The 25587-nt window shown below is 40.2% G+C and overlaps 1 protein-coding gene across 2 annotated transcripts in view; it reads right to left on the bottom strand.

Annotated features, from left to right (window-relative positions):
- Positions 1-13694: 13694 nt before the first annotated feature.
- The window catches only part of LOC123512161 (sushi, von Willebrand factor type A, EGF and pentraxin domain-containing protein 1-like), a 100892-nt gene continuing 88999 nt past the window's right edge, over positions 13695-25587 (bottom strand). The window contains exons 18-30 of one of the 2 annotated variants that reach the window (XM_045268367.1): positions 25149-25394; positions 24818-24950; positions 24383-24697; positions 23840-24055; positions 23195-23386; positions 22725-22927; positions 19747-19915; positions 18766-19582; positions 18446-18549; positions 17802-17966; positions 17241-17379; positions 16244-16357; positions 14035-14871 (exon numbers count right to left, since the gene is read on the bottom strand). In XM_045268367.1, the coding sequence (XP_045124302.1) occupies positions 14831-14871; positions 16244-16357; positions 17241-17379; positions 17802-17966; positions 18446-18549; positions 18766-19582; positions 19747-19915; positions 22725-22927; positions 23195-23386; positions 23840-24055; positions 24383-24697; positions 24818-24950; positions 25149-25394 (2854 nt within the window). In that variant the 3' untranslated portion in view covers positions 14035-14830. Of the gene's footprint in view, positions 14872-16243; positions 16358-17240; positions 17380-17801; positions 17967-18445; positions 18550-18765; positions 19583-19746; positions 19916-22724; positions 22928-23194; positions 23387-23839; positions 24056-24382; positions 24698-24783; positions 24951-25148; positions 25395-25587 lie in introns of both variants that reach the window. The other variant, XM_045268368.1, reaches the window with a different exon arrangement.

The following is a 25587-nucleotide window of genomic DNA, read 5'->3' as shown; positions in this document are numbered from 1 at the left end:
CAAGAGAGAAAATAAAGAACGCTAAAAATCTGGTTTAATGTAGGAATGATAGCTCTAACGTTTCTTATTTACTCATTAAGATTGTTGACGACAAGCGCGATAAGAGAAGAGACAGATTATTTCTCTCATTTTCGTCATGCCAAAAAGGAGTGAAAAAGTTACGTTCAGTAAAACTAAAAACTCCCCAAGAGAAAGACTAGGGGTTTCCTGCGCACATGTTGGGAATTATCTTTCATCAACTCTTCTTCCTCCTCCTCTTCCTCCTCCTCCTCCTCCTCCTCCTTCATCTTGTATTACTCTAAACACGTCCATCTTCCATACACTTCACACAGTTTGCTTTTATAACAAACATTCTTTCATTTCGTTAAACAAAAACGTGATATTTCTCTTCCGACTTTTCTTTTCTAGTCTTCTTTTGATATTATTCATACGTTCTGAATATTCTAAAACGTGTACTTGTATAAATTTCGAGTGACCTTTCTGTTTTTCTGTTTTTCTCTTTTTCTTTCTTATTCCTTTCATCTTTAATCCTAATATCTTTACCCCACTATTATTTCACTCTTATTTCTCCTACTTCACTCCTCTCGTACTTTATTATTTTACTTTATTGTTTTCCCAACCTGTGTACTTGACAACCCATCCTCTATAGTGGCAGCAAGTCCCGTTCATCATCAGTAAATAAAAGACTACAGTGACGGAGGAGGGAAACTGTACACGCGTCCCCGCCCTCGTCATTCCGCTCCAGATGGCGTGTGTTCCTATGAGCGTTGCTAGTGGAAGACAAAGACGTGCAAACTGATCTTCTCTTATGATCGTCACAGGGTTCAGGGATTCAAGTTTGTTTACCGATTGGAATAGGCATCTCTCTCTCTCTCTCTCTCTCTCTCTCTCTCTCTCTCTCTTATCACGTACGTATATATCCTATCATAATATCCTTTCTTACGGTTTAGCTTCACAACGGTGTCTTTTCCCGTGTAATAACTGTATTTATCTAAAAGAAAGGTGGTTCAAGTAGTTCATGGAAGGGTTTTTTTTTTAGGTCTTGAGGGAAATGCGTGTGCTGTAATGATGTAATGGGAACTGTGAGGAGGAAAGATTGGAAAGAGGAAACGAGGGGGAAGTTTCACCGTAATAAGGCAAAAATCATGTTGTCAAGTGAAGAGCAAAGCACGGATGATGGAAATTGGTTCTAAGGCAATAAAAGTTTTCCTTCTTTCTCTTAATCTGTCTCTCGTATGAGTGAGTGTTGTGTTGCTTTGCTCTTCAGGAGTGTTTACAGATAGCAGCAACACTGGTAAAGGACTTCCATCTCTTTATTATTGCTCACTTCTGAAACTTTTGATACAGACATGACGCAAAATACTCCAGAAAATAATGTTGATAATTATGATGGACCACACTAAAAACACCAATCAATTTTGACATTATTTTTACAATTACTTCATATAGACAGGACGCTCTTCAAATAACAACAATATCACGAAATAACATTAATTTCTTTAGCGACATTTGACGCACACAGAAAGAAAATATTTTCTTACACGCTGAAAGGAAAATACTCAATTACACTAAAATGAAAGGCTGAAAAAAAAGGGGAAATATATAAGAACATAAGATCATAAGAAAGAGGGAACTTGCAAGAGGCCGCCAGGCTTATACTACGACGCAGTCCCTGTGTGTTTATGCTACCTAATTCCATCTATTTTCCCCATCCATTAACTAATCTAACCTTCTTTTAAAGCTCCCTATTGACTCAGCTCTGACTACATGACCACTGAGACCGTTCCACTCATCAACCACTCTGTTTGAAAACAAATTTCTTCCCATTTCTTTCCTAAACCTGAATTCTTCAAGTTTAAACACATTATTTCTGATTCTGTCCCCGCTACCGATTCTAAGAACTACATTCATGTCACCTCAACGATCTTTCTATTTCTTTACCTCAACAAACTTTCTATGTAAACAAAAATACGATTCAAGTAGCTACAACAAAAATCAAAGACTACGCTACGTAGTAAAAACCTTTCCATCTAACCGTTCTCTTTTTTCTTCCGTAGACCTCCAACAAGCGTGTAATAATAGCTGCGGTCCCATATCATGAACCTGATCACGAAGGAAGACATCAAACCTACCCACATAACCACTCGTTGTCATCATGCACTATATACTGTACCTAGACTTGCTGACGGGGAAACTACATACGGAAACTGACAACCCTACTTCAGTCTGATACAATAGCTCCTTGGTCTCAAATCTAACATTCCCCTTTCGCATCATACCATTCCTGTCTCTCGCATACTTCGCACACCAAAGTGTCACCAATCACACTGCCTCCATGGCCACCACCACCACCACACTGACACATGCACCACCACCACATATCACTGCTTCTCCGTATCAGTCACCACCACGGTGAACTAAGCCTCAGCAAGTGAGAGATAAATTAATAACGTTGACAGGTAAATACTATTCTTATACAGCTGATTCTCTGTTAGAATATAATAAAATAAAGGAAGCTGCAAGAATCCATCAGGGTTACACGCGATGTACACCACAAAACACATCTGAAACACATCCGAAGATGCCCAGTCACACCCAAACCACTTAAAACATTAAAAAAAAATATCCCAAAACACACTCGAAAGTTCATACAATACCTGAAAATATCCTCAAAACATTTGAAAACATGCCAGAAACGCAACATACCCTCACAGCACAATCAAAATACGTAAAATATAGCTAAAACACATCTAACATACACTGAAAACAATCAGAATGCTCGCAAAACACACTTATAACACTCAAAACACTCAAAACACTCAGCAACATTACTCAACACACTTAAAACACCGAAAATGTACTAAAAAACCCAGCGAAATGCATCAAGTATCTTAAAGAATGGCAGGATTACAAGGGAAACTTTGCTAAATATTGTGGCTTGGCTCCTCCTCCTTCTACTCCTCTTCTTCCTTCTGTATTTCTCCATTTTCGTCCTTCTGTCTACACAACTGAACAAAGAAACACCTGAAAACACGTAGAGAACACTAGATATTACGTAAAATATTGACAAAGTGGGGGTAGAATTAAATATTTCGCTGCTTAATCCCTCCTCATCTTCCTCCTTTTTCTTTCTTTCTTTCTTTCTTCTCTTCCATTATTTTAAATTTCTTGCTTCCAGTAGTAATGTCTACATAGGTGGACCTAGAAACATGAAAACACGTAGAAATCATTAGCTATTAGGCAAAATATTGATGAACTTTGGAGTTTGGAGAGAGAGAGTTATGATAACTCACCACCTTGGTTGTAACGTCACCAGGCTGAACGGGAACAACGATAACTCAACTAAATTACGTAAATAATCTTGAAAAAAGGCTGATAGAAAAAACGAGTCCACAGCCAAATGCTTGACATCTTATGATTTGATAGATACTTTAACTAATATCCAAAACATAAAAGCATCTCCAGCCTAACTAGTTTTAAAGAAATGTCCAAATTGAGTATGGTGAAAGTTTGAAAGTATTTTCACTTATGGAATTACAAAAACATCCAGCCATTTTTATTTTATGCTTAATTCTTTTAAAACATATCAGACAATATTAATTATTTTTATTTTCTCAGACATCCAACACTTACCTAGAACTCGAAGTGAACGCATGAAAAAGACTTAATGTAAGAGAAAAGCACTATAATTTACAATCACCAAAAACTCTCGTAAAGTCTAGCCCAGGGGTGCTCAACCTTTTACCCGTTAAGAACCCTTTGAGTTATAAGACCATCTACTGGAACCCCCAGTTATTTGACATCGAACAGAATTAAAATTTAGTGACTGACACTAACTCAATAGGCAAAGGTATTCTGCAAAGAATGTATCATTAAATCAGCCATCTAAGTACCCCTGGAAATCTCCTTGTGAACCCCTGGGGGTTCGCGAACCCCAGATTGAGAACCCCTGGTCTAGCCATTTTCATTTGACGAGCATGCTAGCACGCTTTATAGAACGAGCTAGATAGTAAACCAGAAACGTAAACAGACAAAAGAAAAATAATCTAATTTACGTTTAATAGGACTAAATACCATTTCAAAGTCCACATATTTGACACTGGGTCAGCGACACACTTAAAAGAGCATTAGCGGTTCTTTGATACCAAAAAGACATTGTTATAGCTTGAAATTTAAAATCCCTATATAGCCGTTTGAAAATTTTGATAGCTGAAAAAGCTCATGTTTACGCCATAAAACACCACTAAACGCTACATATTTACCAAACAGAGGCACGGAAAAAAGCTTCAAAGGCAACAAAACACTTATAGAATCCAGAAAAACATACCGATTAAGCGTAATATTATCATTAAGAAATATATGATAAAAGTTTTGGAACACACAGGCTGGAGCAGGTTTCCTGGGAGACCTCTCGGGATCAAAGGAGGCGGCAACATCACTGAAACAGACGGACGCCATATTGCCTTTTATGTTGCTGATATTCAAGTGAATGGCTTTAAAATACCTTAAATAAATTAAAATAGGGCACTGTGCAGGGCGGTACTGTTGACTTGGCTTCCACCACTGGACTTACCCTTGCCTTGTACTGCTAGAAACTGCTGGGAATACATTACTCTTCACTGATGTGCACATGTATGCCTGTCTATGTATTTGAGTGTATAGGTAGGTTCTGGGTGTTACGAGTGTTTTCAGTATATGTGAGTGTGTCTTTGAGTATGTTTAGGTGTGTGGCAACACTAACACCCACCACCACCAACAACAACAACAATGCCACCACTGCCAGCCGCGACGACTTTGCACCGGACGCATTTACCAGCATCATTAGGATTAATTTGCCACAGTTAATACCAATACAATAATGTCAATATAATAATGCTACTATTATGTAATCTGTGAACTATACTATGATAACACAAACCATAATAATTACGTACCTATACACAAATGCTACAAACTAGTCAATATATGAAATACTATACAACACTAAAGCTCTTCATCTCATATTTACGCATACACACACACACACACACACACACACACACACACACACACATATATATATATATATATATATATATATATATATATATATATATATATATATATATATATATATATATATATATATATATATATATATATATATATATATATATATATATGTATGTATGTATGTTGGTTCTGTACTTAATGAAGGAGTTTCCAAACAAAAGTGAAATATGTCATCCTTATTTCTTGGTAGTGGTCACTGACTACCTAGATCTGCCTCTGACTATATCTGGCGCAGGCAGCCTTGTCTGCCATATTCCTCTTTCTCTCCAAAGCCATCTTCCCATGTCCGTCTCTCTCTTCCTCTCCCTCTCGGTATCCATTTTCTTTTTTATTGTCAAATATGTAAAATTCAAGTAATGAAAGATATCTTGTAAATGAAGTTGACCTAATGGAAAAATTATGCAAAAGAAGTGACTAATAAATATCATACACTACACATGGCGATAAACTTTCCTTGGTATGGTGTAGAATAAATCTCTAAAACAGAAGCAATTCTTTGGTATTGTAAGGAAACAAATCAAAGATTATAGTCGCCATTAAGCTAAATGCAGGTTCACAAGTGTCAATTTGCGACTTGAATTGCAAGTCGGTATAATTTTCGACTTAATATTGGTGCCTAGCAACTGGAAAAAACAGTCGCAAAACGTCGTGACGTCACGGAAAAAGGTTTGAAAATGTGCTGTCAATGTAGAAAAGAAGATTTTGAAGTTAGTGAAGGAACAATAGCACATCTGGAACCCTAAAAGTGAATTCTACATAAAAAAAAAAAAATCTTACGCAAATAGGTGTTCGGTGAGATAGCTGCCACTTTCCGATGACTGCTTCCCTCTATGCAGGGTGTTGCTGGAGGTGAGGATTGAATACTTGTGATGGTTTAATTTGATCGCAATCATCATCGTCACCAGAGGAAGACATCTAGCTAGGTAGCTGTTTGTTTACTTTCACTTCCCGCCAATCAACCAGCCGCTATGTGTGAACATATTCCGACTACAAGGGCTCAGTCGATACTTGTAGCGACTTGCAGTTTCAGTCGCATATTGACACGTGTGAACCCATCTTGTATCGCCTACTGAGACCAAATAAAAAAAAAATCAATTAATATACGTTGCCGGAGCTTCCAAAAGTGTCAGAGCGTGGCACTCCCAGTAAGCTCCACTGCTCTGATACCTAGAGCTGGGCAGGAACCGGTTCCTGCTTTAACGGTTCCACATGAATACAGATGGTAGATACGCATGAGTTACAAATCTCAAATAGTGTGCTATATAGTGCTTATTTATAAGAATGTTATATTAATATTATTTAGGAATCCTGGTAAATGCCAGTATCTACAAATGAACGAAATAGAGTATAATACAATCATGTGTACTACAGGCAGGCTTGTATCCATTATTCAAAGAAATTAAACGAATAACATATAAAAAATTCTTTCATACTGGTCATTGGCCAATAGCAGACACTGATTTAGTGTTGCCATATCACCATTTCTTTGTGCTCTGATTGGTAGATATTCTATGACGTCACAACATAGGGTGTATATATTATATATATATATATATATATATATATATATATATATATATATATATATATATATATATATATATATATATATTGGTGCACACCCAAACCAAAACTAACCCAAAACATACTCAAAACACCATGCAACACCTCAAAATGTCCCCAAACAAACCTGATCTTGATCTTGATCTTGATACTACAGGCGACTCGGGATCGCTCCTGAACCGGGCCTCTGGATTGGCTGCTCCTGTAGACGACAAAAGAAAGTCACACAGAAAAAAAAAAAAAAAAAAAAAAAAAAAAAAAAGAACAGGGTCCTTTGCTCTAACCGTCATGTACATCTGGCACGCCACATTCTCTCCAGAAACTCCTTCACCGCCTCAATCATCCTTTCATTCGTTTCTCTACTCAGTCCCAGCAGCACCACCATCCACTCCTTTCCCGTCTTTTCCACTCTTTCGTTCCTATTATGCCCTAACTCAGTCAACACTACTTGCATCATCTCATACCTGTCTCTGGCATACTTCACACTCCAGCATCACATGCTCCACCGTCTCATCCTCTCCCAAGTCACACATCTGGCAAACTTTGCTGCGGGACTCAGACCACCTGTAACTCCTTGCATTCACGTCGTCCATACACTGTGCCCTAGCTCTGAAGAGATCACCACCCAGGCTTCCATCGTACCACCTCTCATACATCGGGGCCTCTTTCACCTTGTACCATTCCAGAGTAGTCTTTCGTTCCATCCCATTCCTCCATTCATTCAGTCCCATACTCTTCACATCTCTGTCTATCTCACTCTTCCACTTCCTCACATCCCATTCTGTTCCCACTCTGCCTCCTCTTGTCACGACCCATTACAGCTCATTCTGATTCACCCCAGCCATTCTCACTGCCCACCCAACCTGTAGACCATTCCTCTCTGTCCTTCTCATGCATCTCTTCCTCCATTTGCTTCCACTTTCACTCCACAGATACACCTTCCTTGCTATTCTTGCATCATCCATTCTCTCAAGCCTAACGTTGTACCTAAGTGTCGCTTTTTATAAGTCTTTCCCTAAAAGAGCTCCATCCCATATCATCTCTTAAGGCTTCTACTGCTGTGTACCTCGGTGCATTCAGTGCTAGTCTAGCTACTCTACACTGTCCCACTTCTAACTTGTCAACTTCACTCTCATTCCATGCAATCATATCCATACCATACATTATACTGGGGACAGCCACACTCTTCCACACTTCTCTCAGCACGTCATACTTACTTGCTCTCATCCTTGCCGCGCTTCCTAAACGACCCACCCACTGGTTCACCAAGCTTATCTTTTCATTCTTTGTCTTTTCACACCCATTCGGACTCATCCACATCCCTAAGTACTTGTATTCTTGTGCCTGCTTCAACTCATTCTCTCCCAACCTCCATGCTGCATTACATTCATCCTCCGACCTATTCACAATCATCACCTTACTCTTCTCACTACTAAACCTAACTCCAAAATCTCTTCCATACCCATCAACCACATCCAGCAGACTTTGCAGCTCCTCTGCTGACTCACTCATAACCACTATGTCATCTGCATAAAAAAGCACACATATCTTATCATGCCCCACACTCACTCCTGCATTCATCCTTCTCATTCTTGCTGCTAACTCTTCTGTGTACAGGCTGAAAAGGATTGGTGACAAAATACATCCTTGCCTAACTCCTCTCTCACTCCTCACCCAGTCTGTTTCTATATCTCCTAAACTGTACTTAGCTCTGGTATCAACATACATGCTACGCACTATGTTGACTATCTTGGCACTCAACCCAATCTTTTCTAGGACTCTACCTAGCATTTCTCTATTCACCCTATCATAAGCTTTCTCTATATCCAGGAAACCCAAATACAATTTACCTCCATCCCTCTTTTTTTTTCTCAATCATTTCATTCACCACAAACATGTTATCCTCAGCTCTCCTGTCCGCACGGAAACCATTCTGCTCCTCACCTAATACTCCAGCTCTTTCAATCCACTTACACAATCTGGCATTCAACACCGCACTGAACACTTTGCCTACTGTATTGACTAACGCGATCGGCCTGTAATTTTTCAACTCATTCTTACTCTTGTGTCCGCCCTTATGCAGCAGAGTCACCCTGCACTCATTCCACATTCTTGGCACTCTCTCCTCCTCCCACACCTGGTTAAAAAGCTTAGTCATCCTGTCAATCACAACATCACCTCCATTCTTATACAACTCATACGGTATTTCATCCGGCCCTGCTGCCTTCCCATTCTTCTGCCTTTTCATACATTTCTCCACCTCCTCCCTGCTGATCCTCTCATCCAGTTCATCTGCATTCTTTCTCTCCAGTGTCACACATCCTTCTCTCGCACCAAACACCTCACCTACACCACCCACTTCTTCCCAGAACTGTCTGACTGTCTCTCTCATTCCTTCCTTCTCTGTTACAACTTCACCATTCACCTCAAACTCTCCACTCCAACATTGTCTGCCATATTCTCACCTCTCAAGAACTTGTACCATTCACGGCACCTAAAACTCACTAGAAATACCCAATATACGCCAAAATCACCCCAAAGCACCCAACTGCACACACAAACCACTTACAACACACAAAACTAACCCAAAACACACTCGTAAAGCCAAACAACACCTCAAAAGGCACCAAAACACACACAACACTCTCTACAAACTCCACTATACGGCAAAATGACCCCCACACACACCTAAACCATTTAAAACACTCAAAACTAACATAAAACACACTCAAAACACTATGCAACATCTCAAAATGCACCAATACATACCTTCCTTCTATTGCTTCCATCTACACGCCTGAGCCTAGAAACATCAAAACACTATATGTTAGATGAAATATTGAGGAAATGGAGCGTGACTTAAGTATTGTGGCTTGGCTGCTCCTCCTCTTCCTCCTCCATTTCCTTCCTTTCTCCTTATCCTCCTTTATTTCTCCTTTCTTCCTCCTTCTGCTACCAATATCTACACACCTGAACCTAGAAACACATGAAAACACGTAGAAATCAATAGATATTAGGCAAAATATTAACGAACTGGGATGTTGGAAAAAAGGCGCCAGCCAGGGGCTATGATGATTCACCACATGGGGTGTGGTCATCAGAGAAAACGGGAACGGGGATGACTCGGCTAAATTACGTAAATAATTTGATTTAAAAAATGAGTTTTAGAAAAAACGAAGCCACGGCCAAATGTATGATATTCTATGACGTGATAAATACTTTAACTAATTTTCAAAATATCAAAATATTTCCAGCTCAACTATTTAAAAAAAAAAAATGTCTTAATTAATTACGTTAAAAGTATAAAACATTTTCAACAATAACTTTCCTAAAACGTCCTGGAAAGTCAAGCCATTTTCGCTTGACGAGTATTTTACCACATTTCACGGAGTCTGAGCTATCTTTTAAGGCATTCTACAGCGAGTTAGACAGAGAAGCAGAAACGTGAGCAAATAAAATAAAGAAAAATAAGATTTTTGTTCAACAGCACCAAACGCCATTTCAAAGTACACATATTTCTCTCAATAGATTGATTTCACACTTAAAAGAGCATAGACGATTCTTTTATAACATAAAGTCTCACTTATAGCTTCAAATAAAAAAGGCTCAAAATGAGAAATTGAAATTTTTGACCGCAAAAAAACCTTTAACATACACCATAAAATACCACTAAACGCTACATATTTACCCAATACAGGCGCGAAAAACAGTTCAAACTCAACGAAATATTTATAGAAACCATAGAAACATGCCATGGAAGCGTAATATTACCGTTAAGAAATATTTGAAAAAAAAAAAAAGTATTTGACCCTGCAGGCTGCCGGGCGGATGGTGATGGCTGGGGGACCGCGGGGGAGGCGGCCCGGAGGCAACACCGGGAACAGCGGTTGTGGACCTCCATATGATGTCTTTATCATCTCACCAAGCCAAAATTAAGCCATATAGAGAACTTTTGACTATGGGATATGAAATGGTAGACTGGTGGCTGCATTCTGACACATGTCTGGCTTACGGTATGTGAAAAATCAAATATCAGCTGTTAATGTACTGACGCTTTGCATCTATAATGACCGTTATACCTATTTGCATACTGTTTTCACTCTCATGTAAAAAGGAAACCTAAAAACAAGTGAATGGCCTTATAAATACCTTTCATTGATGATGATAAGGCTTGCACTACTTGTCTTGCCGCTTAGTGGTTGGTGCTGGTGCTTAATTGGTGCTTGGTGCTGCTTGAAAACTGTCGGTAATATAGCAACACTTCACTTCACTTGTGTGTGTGTGTGTGTGTGTGTGTGTGTGTGTGTGTGTGTGTGTGTGTGTGTGTGTGTGTAGACATGTTCTGGATGTGTGTGTGGGGATGTTTTGAGTGTGTTTACGAGTGTTTTCGGTATGTAAGAGTGTTTGTTTAGTGTTTATGGCTGTGTGTGGGTGTGTATGGGTAAGTATAGCCCACCGTCATCACCACTGTTACCACCACCGCCGTTTTAACCAGTAGCAGAAGGTATGTTTAAGGACTACGTGTGTATAATAGTATGAATGTATATTATTATTAAATCTATCACCAATGAGATACTATACTTGTAAAAATATCACATAATAATTTACTGGTTATTGTGACATCTTTCTCTTCGTTATCGTGCCCAGCTTTGGTTATTTGTCAAAGCAGTATATATCAAAATATTGTATCTAGTTGTGCAGCGAGTGTTGGCAACTCCCGCGGGACAAGAAATGAGGCAGACTATTTAATTTCTCTCATTCTCTATTTCTATCGATAGACTGATGATTTACCTGATTGAGACCAATTTGATCAAAGAGTTGTGATTTATCTTGCACTGTAAATATTTCAACAATATTATGTATGTATATAAAACTATGAAAGTGTGTATGATTTCAGTCTTGCGTTATGTGATGTGAATGCTTTCCCTCTTCATGTATATGTGCAATACATAGTGATGCTACGTAGCCACCCTGAGTGCTTGTTATCCCTCCCTCCCCATGCCCTGACAAAGGACAATAGTTTTGAGATAGGAGTAAGATTCTTGTGTGAATGAAGTGTGTATGATAACCTGAGTGTGTGTATAATGCTAATATTTAAAAATAAACTTTTTTTAATAAAAATAAATAAACAAATAAAAGATAACTCTTTATAGAAATTCAAGAAAGTTTAAATCTTAAAAAAAAATTAAAAAATAAATGAAAAATGACCTAATACCCATGCTAGGGTGATGGCAAAAAAAAAAAAAAAAAAAAAGACGTCATAAGAGCTAAGCCTGCCGAACCCAGAGTGGGACCAGGGACCGTAATTCTCATGATTAAATAAAAAACATAATTTACCTACACACACATAGTTCATTATTTGCTGATTACTCAATAACTTTTTCTATCAAATCATAACGTAATTTTTTTCAGGCACCAAGGATTTTTCAAGAACATTGTGTTAAAGGTGTATATTATACCTAAATTTGTGGTATTAGAAAAATTATTTATCACATTCAAATCTATTGAGACAATGGCATCGAAGCAAAATAAGACAGCTCAAGCATGTATATTAAAGGAATCCTATGTGAGATAAGAGTATATCATTGGCTGAACAGTGCATCCATTTACATTCACTGTCATTCTGTATCCATCACAGATTATAAGTCTCTTAGGACCGGGAGTCAGTACTTTGTATTCTAAAATCATCCCAGCCAGTAATCTAGATGAATCCAGGAACACTAGCTACACGGCCTACACCCTTCCCTGGTAACCATCAAGCAATGCGCTGGGGATTCATACTGGGTATTCGCTAGCCGTTCTCTATTGATTCCCCAGAGAAAACGATTCCAGAACCAAATGCAAGACTGATATTCGGTATTCACCAGCCGCGCTTTACCGATTCCACGCGGAACCGGTTCTGGAACCAGTCCCGACGATTCCGCCCGCCCAAGGAACCGGTTCCTTGAATATTTGAGTTTACGATTCCTGCCCACCACTACAGTGGTAACACTGCACCCGGCTTTGACCCATGCTGTTATAAGATAATGTGAATCATGCTGGTTCCTCACTTTTAACTCGCCGCTATAAAGTACGATTGTTGGGAACGCGCACATTAACTATTAGATGACATTTTGGTCTTGAATATCTTAATTTGGCTACGGCATATTACTATTTCTGTAGGTAGTTCAATTAAAGAGAAAAGTAAACTTTAAAAGACGACAAAAGCTGCAGAAAAGCCGTCAGGCTAACATGTGGCAGTATATGCGTTAAATGATTATAGTAATGATAATGATAATGATAATAATGTAAAAACATAATGACATGTGGAATAATAATAATAATGATAATAATAATAATAATAATAATAATAATAATAATAATAATAATAATAATAATAATAATAATAATAATAATAATAATGATAATAATAATAATAAAAATAATAATAATGATGATGATAATAATAATAATAACAACAATAATAATAATAATGATAATAATAATAATAATAATAATAATAATAAAAATAATAATAATAATAATAATAATAATAATAAAAATAAATAATAAATAAACAATATTAATGATAATAATAAAAAAACGTTATAACAATACAGCCCTTTCATTTTCAATTAATCAATAATAATACCAAGATGAATTTTTGATTACACAGAGAACTTCCCTCCCTAATCATAAAGAAACACAGATAACAGTCCCATCACACCATAAAGGCTGTACTTTTTCTTGCCTTGCCTAGCTTTGCCCGTTTCTATTTCCCTTAATGATGAAACCTTACACTATATAATTAACTCCATGTACCACCCACTGTAAACACCATGAGATAGGGGTGACACCATGACACACACACACACACACACACACAGATAATTCACGGTTTTATTACCATTGGCCCCTAACATGAAAGGATATTCCTATGAGCCACCTTACTACAAAGTTATCTCTTGCAATGTTATATAATTGAATAAAAACTAGGATCTTTGGGAAACTAAAAGGCTGTGAGTATGTATTATAACACTTTATCAATTCTTATCTCCATTCATTCATACACTTAAGAATTACCAAAGAAAAACTGCATATTATACACAATCATGTTTATTGAAGAAGAAAGTCTTACAGTTAGGTTTGTTAATATTACATTATACATATATTTGACAGAATGTATCTTTATTCACAGTCTTGAGCGGGACGGGACGGAGGGTGTCCTTGGAATTTCTTTGTTTATTTTTATTTCCGCATTAAAGAAAGCAAAGTATACATAACATACACAACTCTCGCACCTCAACTGATAACATATCCACTATGCAAACTATTGTCCAAAAAAAAAAAAAGATGAAAATAGTTTTAATAAAAAAATCAAATCCCCCCACACACGTCCTGGAACTCAGTAAGACAAATGCACGCACGCACGCACGCACGCACGCACGCACACACACACACACACACACACACACACACACACACACACTGGTCCAAGAGTGGCATCGTTTCCTATCATGAATAAATAGTATGCAACAATTAAAGGGAAAAGAGTGCAACGTGTATGTATAAAAGAATGGTACTAGAAGACAGGTAGGGGCGCGCACACACACACACACACACACACACACACACACACACACACACACACACACACACACACACACACACACACACACACCTGAGTTCAACAACTACAAACCTCATCATTATTACCTACTGTATGTTCACGAGTAATTTCTGAGGTGGGGACGGAGCAGGTCATCCATTTTTCATCCTCCACACTTCACCTGAATTGCACCTCAGATGACGGCTCCTTCTCCGCCTCCCGCCAGCTAACAGATTCAAACATACTAAACTTTCCCAAAGAATCATATAAAAAATCAGCAGTCAGTCTCTTACACTCAGCACACACTAAGATTCCCACAATGAGCATTAAAGATACAAAGGACATGGCAGCTAATGCAGTAATAGTAGAAGGGTGAGTCACAGCTGCTCTCCATTCAAGGCACCTTAAGATTGACTGACATTCGAGTGGTTAAGTCCAGCGGTTAATGGCGGCTGATATGTAGGAGATAATGCCATGTTTTCTCTCAAAGCTGACAGTGTAATACTCAATGAAGAAGAGCAATAGGGAGCTGGCCAGTTGTTATCCCTATGCAAGCACCTGTGTCTCTCTTTTTTTGCTTTCACACACACCATACAACACAATTTTTTATGAGTTCTATTTAATTTCTCAACGGGCCTGGTCGTCACTGTCTCCTGTCTCATCTTTATCTGTTGAGGAGAAACACCAGTGATGATGATGATGGTGGTTGTGGAGATGATAGTGATAGTAAGACAGAAGAGGTAGTTTCTTTTTGGCTTATGTGAAATGAGAGTATAATCAGTTAGACATTTTCCTTCTTCTTATTTCAAAGAGTCTTGTGTGAATAGGAAATCACCATTGGTCTCCAGGAGAAAGAATCTGAATTTCATCTAAAAAGAAGATCTGGGAAAAGGAAAACCAAAAATTTCTATAACCAAGATCCTTTGTGACTAATTCCATTTAATTGTATAGAAAATTCACTAAGATCATAAGGAAATTTATCTGGCCACTATCACCAACTAGAAAGATGAATATGAGAAATTAACAATGAAAACACTTCCTTTTGAGAATAAAAATTAGGGATGGGAGATGAAACAAAACAAAGATCACCTTTTACCTCTTAACTGAACACCATATCCACACACCTGCATGCACAACTGAGAGACAAGTCAATCAGCCACAAACAAGAGGCAGTTATGTTAACATCAAACGGTAACATGCACAACAACAACTTGTCATGCTGGGACTATCAAGAGTAATGCAAGACAACTATAGGAAAGTCACTAGAAAGAGTGAGAGAAACAACAGATTACCAACACAAGTGTAAAGATATTTTTCCCATCATTAATGCAAGTGAAAAAATAAAGTGTTGTTTGTGTGTTGTCCATGTGACGTTCAAGGCCTTTGTGTTGATTACTGTGTTTGTTTGATTGTCTATGTTTCACCTACACCACCCAATGAGCATAACACTGTCTTGACACTGTGAGCTGGAAAGTCTGAAGTCATAGAAAGTCTGGGTTCATGGCTTTCAGTGTTGCTGGCACCCTCCGTTCTCAAAGTACACACATACGCACTCACACTCTCTCAAACACACAGTCACATACATCAGCTTAAGGCGTCTCTATGTGCAGCAGCTCAACACATGCAGCTCAACATCCAGTGGTCACATAAATACAACACAACATCATGCAGTCCTGCAGTAATAGTACATATGAGCTGACTGACATGCAGCTATGAGTGATGAGTATTTGATTCATCCTTTTCTCTTGTTTTTTTTAGTGGTGTGTGTGAATGTGTTTGCTTGGGTTGTTTAAGTAGCTCAGGCCACAGCTGCCGTGGCTCTCATGCTGCTTTCCTTGGCTGCCGTCAGGAGATGTCCATACTTCAAGCTCTTAATGACAAACACGTGCTTGACGGGCTTACACGTTCATCTCAGTTATGTGGTACTTTCTCAAACACATATTTTGTTCCTCACATGCAAGCACACACTAAGCAGAGCATCCTGTCAGCCAGCCAGCCAGCCGTGCCTCCTTCTCTCCTCTCCTGCTCAGTCCTCCTCACCTTTCTTCCCCTGATAAGCGTGTTTGCGGAGGCGGTCATACAGGTCTTCCTTGTTGCCGTAGATGGAGGCGTTGGACCGAGCCAGGCTGTTCCCGGCGCCATTCTGGAATCCAGCTGGTTTGGGGAGGTCAGGGTTAGTTGGGAGCTTTAATTTGAGACAGTAGAGGCATGCAAACAACATTTAACAAAATAGTATGATATTATTAGTAACATGGAGGCACAGTTCACATAAATAGTATATTAAGACTATATAACATGCATTATGTATAATCATTATCATTATAAACTTTGTACATAACAGCACACTTTATTTAACATCAAACACAGTACATGTTTTTCTTCTGTTGCTGTCACTGTGAGAATACAGAATGAGAGTGAACCAGTAATGAGAGAATGCATTGATAGGGACAGCAGGTAGAGAGAGATGAAGTGCCAACAGAACTGTATAAAAGTCACATAATATTCACCCAAGAAGAAACACATGCATGACAGGCTGACCGATAGGGAAACACTGTCTCCCTGCCACTCAGTCCATCCCTCAGTCAGTCAGTCAGTCAGTTGGGTGCAATGGATATTAGGGTAACAAGGACAAACAAATACAGGACATGGACTGACATACAACATTCCCTGCCGGTCAGTCAGTCAGTCAGTCAGATGGCACTGAAGAATACACAGTAAAGGACAGAGTGACTGACAAAGGATACAAACACTGACTTGTAACACTTCTTTCCCTTCATAAGTCAGTCAATGAAAAACACACAGACAAAGACAGACAGGAAACACTGAATGAAAAGACATAAACATTGACACAACACCCCCTTCCTGTCAATTAGCTAGTCAGTCAGTCAGACAGCCACAGCAGGAAATACATGCATGACAAACTGACTGATAGGACACACTGCACCCTATCACTCAGTCCATCAGTCAGTCAGTCAGAGCTGGGCATGGGGAGAGCAAGGGCAAGAATAGGGGGAGGCCACAGCTCCTCAAGACATACTCTTCATGTAAGTCTCATTGTAGAAGTTTGGCATCTCCCAGGCATCCTCCTCGTCATCATAGTAGTGAGCGTAGGTGGAGTGGTGGGATGGAGCGATGCTTTCTGCATAAGGTGCAGGGGCTCCATAGTAGAAGTTCACCTGTGGAATGATGGTGTATGAAAATGTGTGGACAAGAAGGTGGAGGAGAAGTCTTGAGGATGAGAAAGACCATCACTAGACAAGTTTGCTATATATCTTAATGGTAACAACTGCAAGCCAAGGTAGGAAGTGAGGGGAAAGTACAGGTGATTAGACAAACATGTTTACCATTCTATTTTTCCTCTTTCCTCTGTCATGCTGTTTCACTAATGTATGAAATATTTCTTTGGTCTTTTTGGTATAAATACATTTCTTCACTATGTATGGAATATGTTTTGACATTTTTTTCTCATAGAGACTGTTTTCATTATCCCTATGGTTATTATTGTTGTCTCTAAATCTGAACAACTATTATACTGCTCTTGCTACACTCATTACTAATACTGTTACTGCTGCTGCTGCTGTTAGTACATCTCTTTTACCTGAGAGCCATTGGGGTCAATAGAGGGCTGTGCAAGGAAGCTCTTCTTGGGCTCCCTCTTCCTGGTGGCCCGGATACAGATCATCCAGACGAGCAGCACAATCAGAATGAGGAACACAACAGCTCCTGCGATGCCACCAGCAATGTATGTGAAGTCACTCTTGACCTGCAAAGGGAGGAGAGCAGAAGTTTTGGTTAGTATTATGGATACTGATATGATGTTAGGATGTTTTTAGATAACTCAGAAACATTTGCTTCTAGTTTATGGTACTTTGATAACTTGTTCTGCCAGGTTGATTGAGATCATGCCTCAACTTTCTGTTTAGTGTGTCATTGGAATGCCTATTTTTCCTGACACAACAGCATACACAACCCCTACACTGCACCCATTTATAGTAGACACACAACACATTACCTTACCATTAAGTATTTGTATCCTCCCACACAAACAATGGCAGGCTTAAATTGCATCTTTCTCTCATTTTGAAACTGTAGTTATATATATATATATATATATATATATATATATATATATATATATATATATATATATATATATATATATATATATATATATATATATATATATATATTAAGGTCTAAAGGTCTGCTGCTGTTTGAAATCCACTTGTGACTGATACTCACGTGACATTTGTTGCCAGTGAAGGAGCCGGAGCACACGCAGTAAGGTTCCCCATCATCATCCTTCTTGCAGACACCGTTATTCTGACAGAAGTTCTCACACTTGTCTGAGCAACACAAACACACATCAATAATCATCTAACTGTATTACTTATAACTTAATTATACTGTGTACCTTATATTCAATGGGTCAGAATATTTACTAAGTTCAAAAGTATGTTCCAGATGAGGTGAGTTTTACCAAAGGGCTTTGCTTGCTTCAGAGAGAAAGGCTGCCCAACACAGCCCTTGCCCAGGCCAGGGGAAGCAGCCTAACTACTTACCTGAGCAGTATTTCCCGGTGCCGTTGAAGCCTGGCTTGCACTGACACTCAAAGTCGTTGGTCTCAGCAATGAATAGGCAGAGAGCATTGGGATCACACAACATCTTCTCACCATGCACCTCACAAGGGTTAGAGCATTCCTCCAGGGAGGTGGCGCCAACATCACGAGTGGAGGTGTCTTGCGGGCAGTCAATGCAAGAGGTTTGCAGTGCCTCAGGCTGGTATGTGCCCTTGGGACACTTGAGACACTCGTGCACACCATTGAGGCTGGAGAGGAAGGTGCCAGCAGTACAGGTAGGCAGAGAGCACTCCTCCACGGTGGAGGCACCGGGTCCCAGGGTGGTGCGGTCCTGAGGGCAGGGCACACAGGCGGCATGGATGCCCTTTGTGCGGTAGGTGCCACGCTGGCAAGGCTCACAGGGTCCAGTCTTGCCCAGCTGGAGTCCAGACTCACACTCCTCTCGGCACTCAGAGGAGGAGACAGCTTCCCTGGTGCGGGTGGTGAGGCCTCGGGCACACCGTGTGCATGCAAACTTGCCTTCTTCAGGCTGGAAATAGCCGTAGCCACAAGAGCGACACACACCAATCTCCCCATCAAAGTATCTTCCTGCAGCACAGCGTTCCTGACACTCACCCACAGAGCGGGCACCGGTGTTCTTGGTGACGCCACCACGGCCAGCAATTTGTGGGCAAGGCTTGCATGCCACCTGGCCAATCTCATTCTGGTATGAGCCAAGCTCACAAGGCACACATTCCCTTGTCTCCAGCTTGTAGTAAGATCCCGTGGCACAGTCCACACACTCACTGCCCACCACAACCTGTGGCAAAACACACTCTGTTAAGCAACACTCTGGCACCCCAAGATGACACAAGCATGGTAGCAGCACAACTAGCTATGCCAGTGACATGAATAATGCAAACATGACAGCACAAATAGCTGTCACAAGATGGCTGAGAAGGCCACCCACAGACTCACACTCACCTTGCCAACAGGACACGAGTACTCAGACTTGAGCAGGAGGGAGGACGGGTCGGGCACCACGTTGGGCAGGGCATCCCGCACGTCAAACTGGTCTTCCTCCAGGATGATGGACTCAATGATCTGCCTCACCGTCGACTCTAACTGGTCATCCGTTGTAGAAATTGGATCACTGTGCAGCGAAGCGAAGGAGGTAAAATAGATCAAATTAATAAAAATGACAATTTTCTCACATGAAAAATTATGGAAGCCAAAACGTTAATCCATTACGGAAATACTCCATTTAAATTTGTTCAATATAATTCTTCCACAAGTTCTGTTTCAAAACTTTAAGAGGCAGCAGAGAAGCTTGTCTTAATGTGATGTGTTCTGGTAACAGTGATTATATATTGGGTTCATTATACTCGTATTTTATGAAATACTACCCAGTAACAAGCTTAATTGTAATTGTAAGTATGATTGTAAACAGGATTGTGTTAATTATTGCATATAAAATGTAAGCTTTATGAGTGTGTAGCAGACAGGAGGAAGGAAGACTGGTGGGAGGTAGGAAGGGAGGGAAAGGGAGGGCGTTCACTTCACGCAGCAGCAAAAAAGTTCAGCAAGCACTCCTCTCACACCAGCAGGCCGCTCAGCACCTGTAGGCAGCACCACACACACCGTCCACCACACAAGCCCACTATACACCTCACCACTCCCTTCACCTTCATCTGATGGACACCTCACCCAACAGAGAGAGGCACGGACTACATCAGCTTTGAACTATCAATCATATCACATTACCATCAACATATACGTAGTATAGTGGTTAGCATACTCAGCTCACAACTGAGAAGGCCCGGGTTCGAGTCCCGGGTATGGCGAGGCAAATGGGCTAGCCTCTTAATGTGTAGCCCCTGTTCATCTAGCAGCAAGTAGGTACAGGATGCAACTTGAGGGGTTGTGGCCTCGCTTTCCCAGTGTGTGAAGTGTGTTGTGGTCTCAGTCCTACCCGAAGATTGGCCTATGAGCTCTGAGCTCACTCTCTAATGGAGAAGGCTGGCTGGGTGACCAGCAGGTGACTGTGGTGAATAATCCCAATCATCAACCTCTATAACTACTGCAGGATGAAAATTCTCAACCTCTTCAACTCATCTCTATTCCAGGCCACCCCAGCAAAACTTCTAAACTTTTCTCTCCATCTAGTTCACTGCTTGTCATATCTCCTCTTGCCATCCTCTGATTGTTATCCTACAGTGCCGCTAAGAGTCCCTTGTTGATATTCTTAAAGTCTATATACCAAGAGACTATATACACCTCTAGTCTATCACCATCTTCTAAATACTTCTCAAGCAATAGGTTCCTGATGCACTGTGAAATAACCACTGTCCCTTCCATCTCTCGTCTTTCATCAGGCGCCTCTATAATGCCTTCCCATTCATATAGCACATTATCACTTTAAAACATCTCTTCTTTATCACTAGTTTTTCAATACATCTCTTAGCTATGGGGTTCAACTTGTACTTTTCCACATCTATTCCTTATCACCAGCTTGTCAATACATCTCTCAGCTATGGGGTTCAGCTTATTCTTCTATTTATCTATCTTCTTATCACATTCTTTCCTAGGCAGGATATGTGAACAACTAAGTAGCATCTAAGACTGAAGCACACCTCCCAGCACCCCAGCTATGTAAAGTGCTAAGTTTCAGTGAAAGCGAAGCAATCTTTTAACAGCAGCAGTACAATAAATAAGTCAATAAATAAAAAAAAATAATAATAAAAAAAATGTTCAGTCAAACCAAAACAACAAAAATCCAAGGAAGAAAACTAAGAACTACACATACTGTACTTCGTAAACCCCAAAATAATAATGATAAAAACAACATCTATAAACCATAACACCATAAAAGATAATAACAAAAAATCATAATAACCACTTATGTTTTTACTAGATAAAAAAAGACAAAAAAAAAAAAAAAATTCATCAGGCTATCTACGCTACGGTGAGATGGCTAATGTAAGAAAAAAACAGGCTAAAAATTTAAGATGCTAGTTATATGGTACAGTCTAGGTGGCTATTACAGGCTAGTTAGTGGAGGTGCTTTTGTTTATTTCGCTTTTTATTTATGGGACACCCGACTCTTACTTCTTGGACTGGAAGGACACTCTCAGGTTATACTGGTAAGCCTGATCTGTGTCCCTCTTCTGGCGCGCCTCACTGGGGGAAGGTCAGGTCAGGTCAAAGGAGAAAGTCAAGGTCAAGGTGTTATCTGTGACTGTATAGTTCATCTCTGTTTTGCATGCCCTGTCATTTGAGTGGGTTGTGTTTCTGTTCATGTGTTTCTTTTAATGTGCAAATGAATCATGCTGTGTTTCAGTTCAATGTGTCTTAGAATCATGGTGGTGTCATGCTGGGATGCATTGGTGGTGATGGTGGTGGTGGTGGTGGTGGTGGTGGTGGTGGTGGTGGTGGTGGTGGTGGTGGTGGTGGTGGTGGTGGTGATGTGTTTAAGGCAGTGGCTGGGGAATTTAGGTTTTGGTGTTTGGTGAAATTCATTTAATCATTTCAGAAAACACTAAAATGTGGCTCTTATAATACACAATGGTAATTCTATGTAAAAGATTATTATTTTCCTGTGTGTGGCAAGAGAAGACAGTAAATCATCCCAGACTGAAAAGAGTCATTATTATCATATGACATAAGGATGTTACTTTCCTTCTGAAAAAACAAAAATAAGTTTACAGGAATCAGATATTGAAAACTGCCAGATGATAAGTTGTCACATAGAAAAAGGGAGAAGTCAAGGAAGAAAGTCCTCAGCAGGAGTCAAAGCAAGAAGACACTTCCAATTAAAACCATCAGAAGACAAAAGACTCAGTAATGTGAATTTGAGTTGACATTCAATAGTGAGAAAAACCGATGCAGATTTTCCAGAGAGAACAAAACAGGCAGACTTTCATGAGCTGCATTCAAACACACACATCCGTATCAAAACTTACTTGACTGATGGGAAGGTAATCTTGACTTCATACACGTCATCTGTCTCTGGAGCAGCCTGGCGCTTCTGCCTCTCAGGCTCTGCTTCCCGAGCAATTCTGTTCCTCCTGGAGCAGTCCACCAAAACGTCCAGACCATTGCACTTTCCACTGGAGGCTGTGGTGTCAGTACAGAAGTTCCACCTAGAGTTGAGTTTGTTGAGAGCCTGAGGAGGAAAGCATACGTGTAGTTACAAATTAATATGGGTTCAAGAGAATGCTCAGTTAATGATCTTTGAAGTTTAGGGATGTGTGATTGCACTGAACTGCACTAGAAAAGACAGATGCTTTCATTAACTATAGCAAGATAATTCCAATCAACAAACACATAAAGAATATCATAGAATAAAAATCAACAAAAGTAGATCATCGCTGTATATAGACATTGTAGTCAACTCTTAATAATCATGTACCTTTTAACACTTAACACTCACATGTCTGATTCTCTCACTAAGCACATTCTGGCCAGCAGCATTACAAATGACAGATGATGGGAACTGCATGTTGATGTTGAAGACCCTCTGGGCAGGGGTGGAGGGGGCACAGGCTGGGTACACCATTTGGGCGGTGGGGTCCTCTGTGGGGCGCCAAAAGCCTTCAGCTCCACAGGTGTAGAAGTCTGGTACCTGTAGAAAGTGTGTTGGTAATGAGTCATGTGGAAGAAAAGGAGGAGAAAGCAGAGAGAGAGAGAGAGAGAGAGAGAGAGAGAGAGAGAGAGAGAGAGAGAGAGAGAGAGAGAGAGAGAGAGAGAGAGAGAGAGAGAGAGAGAGAGAGAGAGAGAGAGAGAGAGAGAGAGAGAGAGAGAGAGAGAGAGAGAAGACACTTGTAAGTTATGTACTAGCTAATTATATAAGTAATTGTCTATAAAAGTAAAAAAAAAAAAGAGAACTCAGAGAAAATTCATATCATAAAAACAAAATTACAAAAAAGACAGAGAATTATGGCAACATGAACAGTGGTAATTAAAAATAACAACAAATCCAAGATATAAGCTCAATAAACTCAATCATAGATCAACAACTAATGTAAGAATAAATAAATGATAAACACGTATACAAAAAGTAAATTCTCTTTCTTACCTCAGTGGAGAACTTGAGTCCTTCATTACACTCAATCTTGCACACCTTGAACCTGCCACCGGGGCCCCAGTCAGTGCAGCGCTGGATGCCACCCACAGGATCCTCCAGCTTGGGGCAGAAGTCCTCCAACACATACACCTTGAAGTAGCAGGTGCCGGCATTTCCTGCAGCATCATAAGCCACTCTGGCCACATCGTAGGTGCCCCAGGAGAAGGCCTGAAGGTGACAGTCAAGAAAGTTGGATGAGATGAGGTGAAAATTAGAAGCTTTAATTCTTTTTACTTTTTCTTTTCATGCAAGAGGAGATATGTGGCCAAGGACAACAAAAATTATTAAAAGGAAAGGCCCACTTAGATTCCAGTCCCCTATGCAAGACCAAAGAACTTAGCCAAAAGAATGAGATAAATGTCACAAAACTTCCCTCTTAAGTGGATTAATTAAATATTTCTAAGTGCAATTAAAATACATGGATATTCACACTGTTTAAGATACTGATGTGTGTATTAATAAAATACAGAGTAAGGGTAGCAGATCATCATTCACCTGTCCTGGAGAGTAGCCTGATTTGTCAAGGTGGTTTGTGACGCCAATGTTGTCGGTGAAGAGTGGCTCATCCCAGTCCACCACAGCAGAGCCATTGTGAGTGATGACCCACATGTCGCCGGGGCAGTGGTCAATGCGGGGTGGTGTCTTGTCCCTCTCCAGCACCATGCAATCCCTGGTGTAGCCTGGTGGACACACATACTGGCCACAGGTGGATGGTCCAATGCGCTCCACATTGCCCTTCACCTTGTCGTAGCCGGACCAGCGCAGCAGCAGGCCGTCAAACATCACAGGGGAGTTCATGCAGGAGCGAACCTGTGAAGCACAGCAGCAAGGGTTATGGTGAGGTTGTGCATGTTGATGTGTTGCTTCTTATTGGTTTGTGCCTTCACTCTCCCAACACACACACACACACACACACACACACACACATACCATCTTGGGAATTTCTGCTCTGAAGTCCAGTGGTCTGTTCCATGCGTTGAGGCGAGCAATGCGACCATGGAAGCCTCGCTCATTCTTGTAGCCGCTAAATTCAGATTCCACTGATCCCAGTGTGACCCAGCCACTGCAAAGCAAATAACATAGATAAGAAAGCTGCAGTCATGACAAAAATTAAGAGAAAAATCAATATAAACAGATAGGTTATATTGTTCACTGATGGCACTTTCATCTGAGGCCTCTACATGGTTAAGTCTTACTTCCCAGAGTGTTCAAAATAAACAATGACTTGAATATCCAATGAACACACACTGCAGGTACTCACAACATGGGCAGGTGGCGATCTTGACCAAAGTCTTCCACCTGAGCCACGACCACAGCATCGGTGGTCAGTGTGATGGTGCCAGCCATGCCGTCCCACACCAGTGCCACATGATGCCACTGGCCGTCATTCACTGGAATGTTGGTGCGATACGTCACAAACTCCTTGATGTCCTCAAAGAACTCTATTGCTATGCCAGTGTTGGTGGCCTGCAGCAGCACCCGCCTGTTGGTGGGCACGTAGGGGCTCCTGTGGGTTGGGAAGAGAGACATGGTGAGGTCAAAGGAAATGGCAAACATTGAGGCATATTAAGAAAAATCAGTGATTGTATGCTTCATTTCTCTTGATGACTCTATCTCATCTATTCTTTAAAGTGTTTACTTTTCATTTACATTAATTAGTTGTAAAAGTAATAATTTTTATTCCATGCAACACAAAACAA

This window comes from Portunus trituberculatus, chromosome 33 (assembly GCF_017591435.1).
Source record: "Portunus trituberculatus isolate SZX2019 chromosome 33, ASM1759143v1, whole genome shotgun sequence".
NCBI classification, from domain to species: domain Eukaryota; kingdom Metazoa; phylum Arthropoda; class Malacostraca; order Decapoda; family Portunidae; genus Portunus; species Portunus trituberculatus.
Note: the sequence above shows the minus strand (reverse complement) of the source record. Positions and strands in the feature narration are given on the sequence as shown.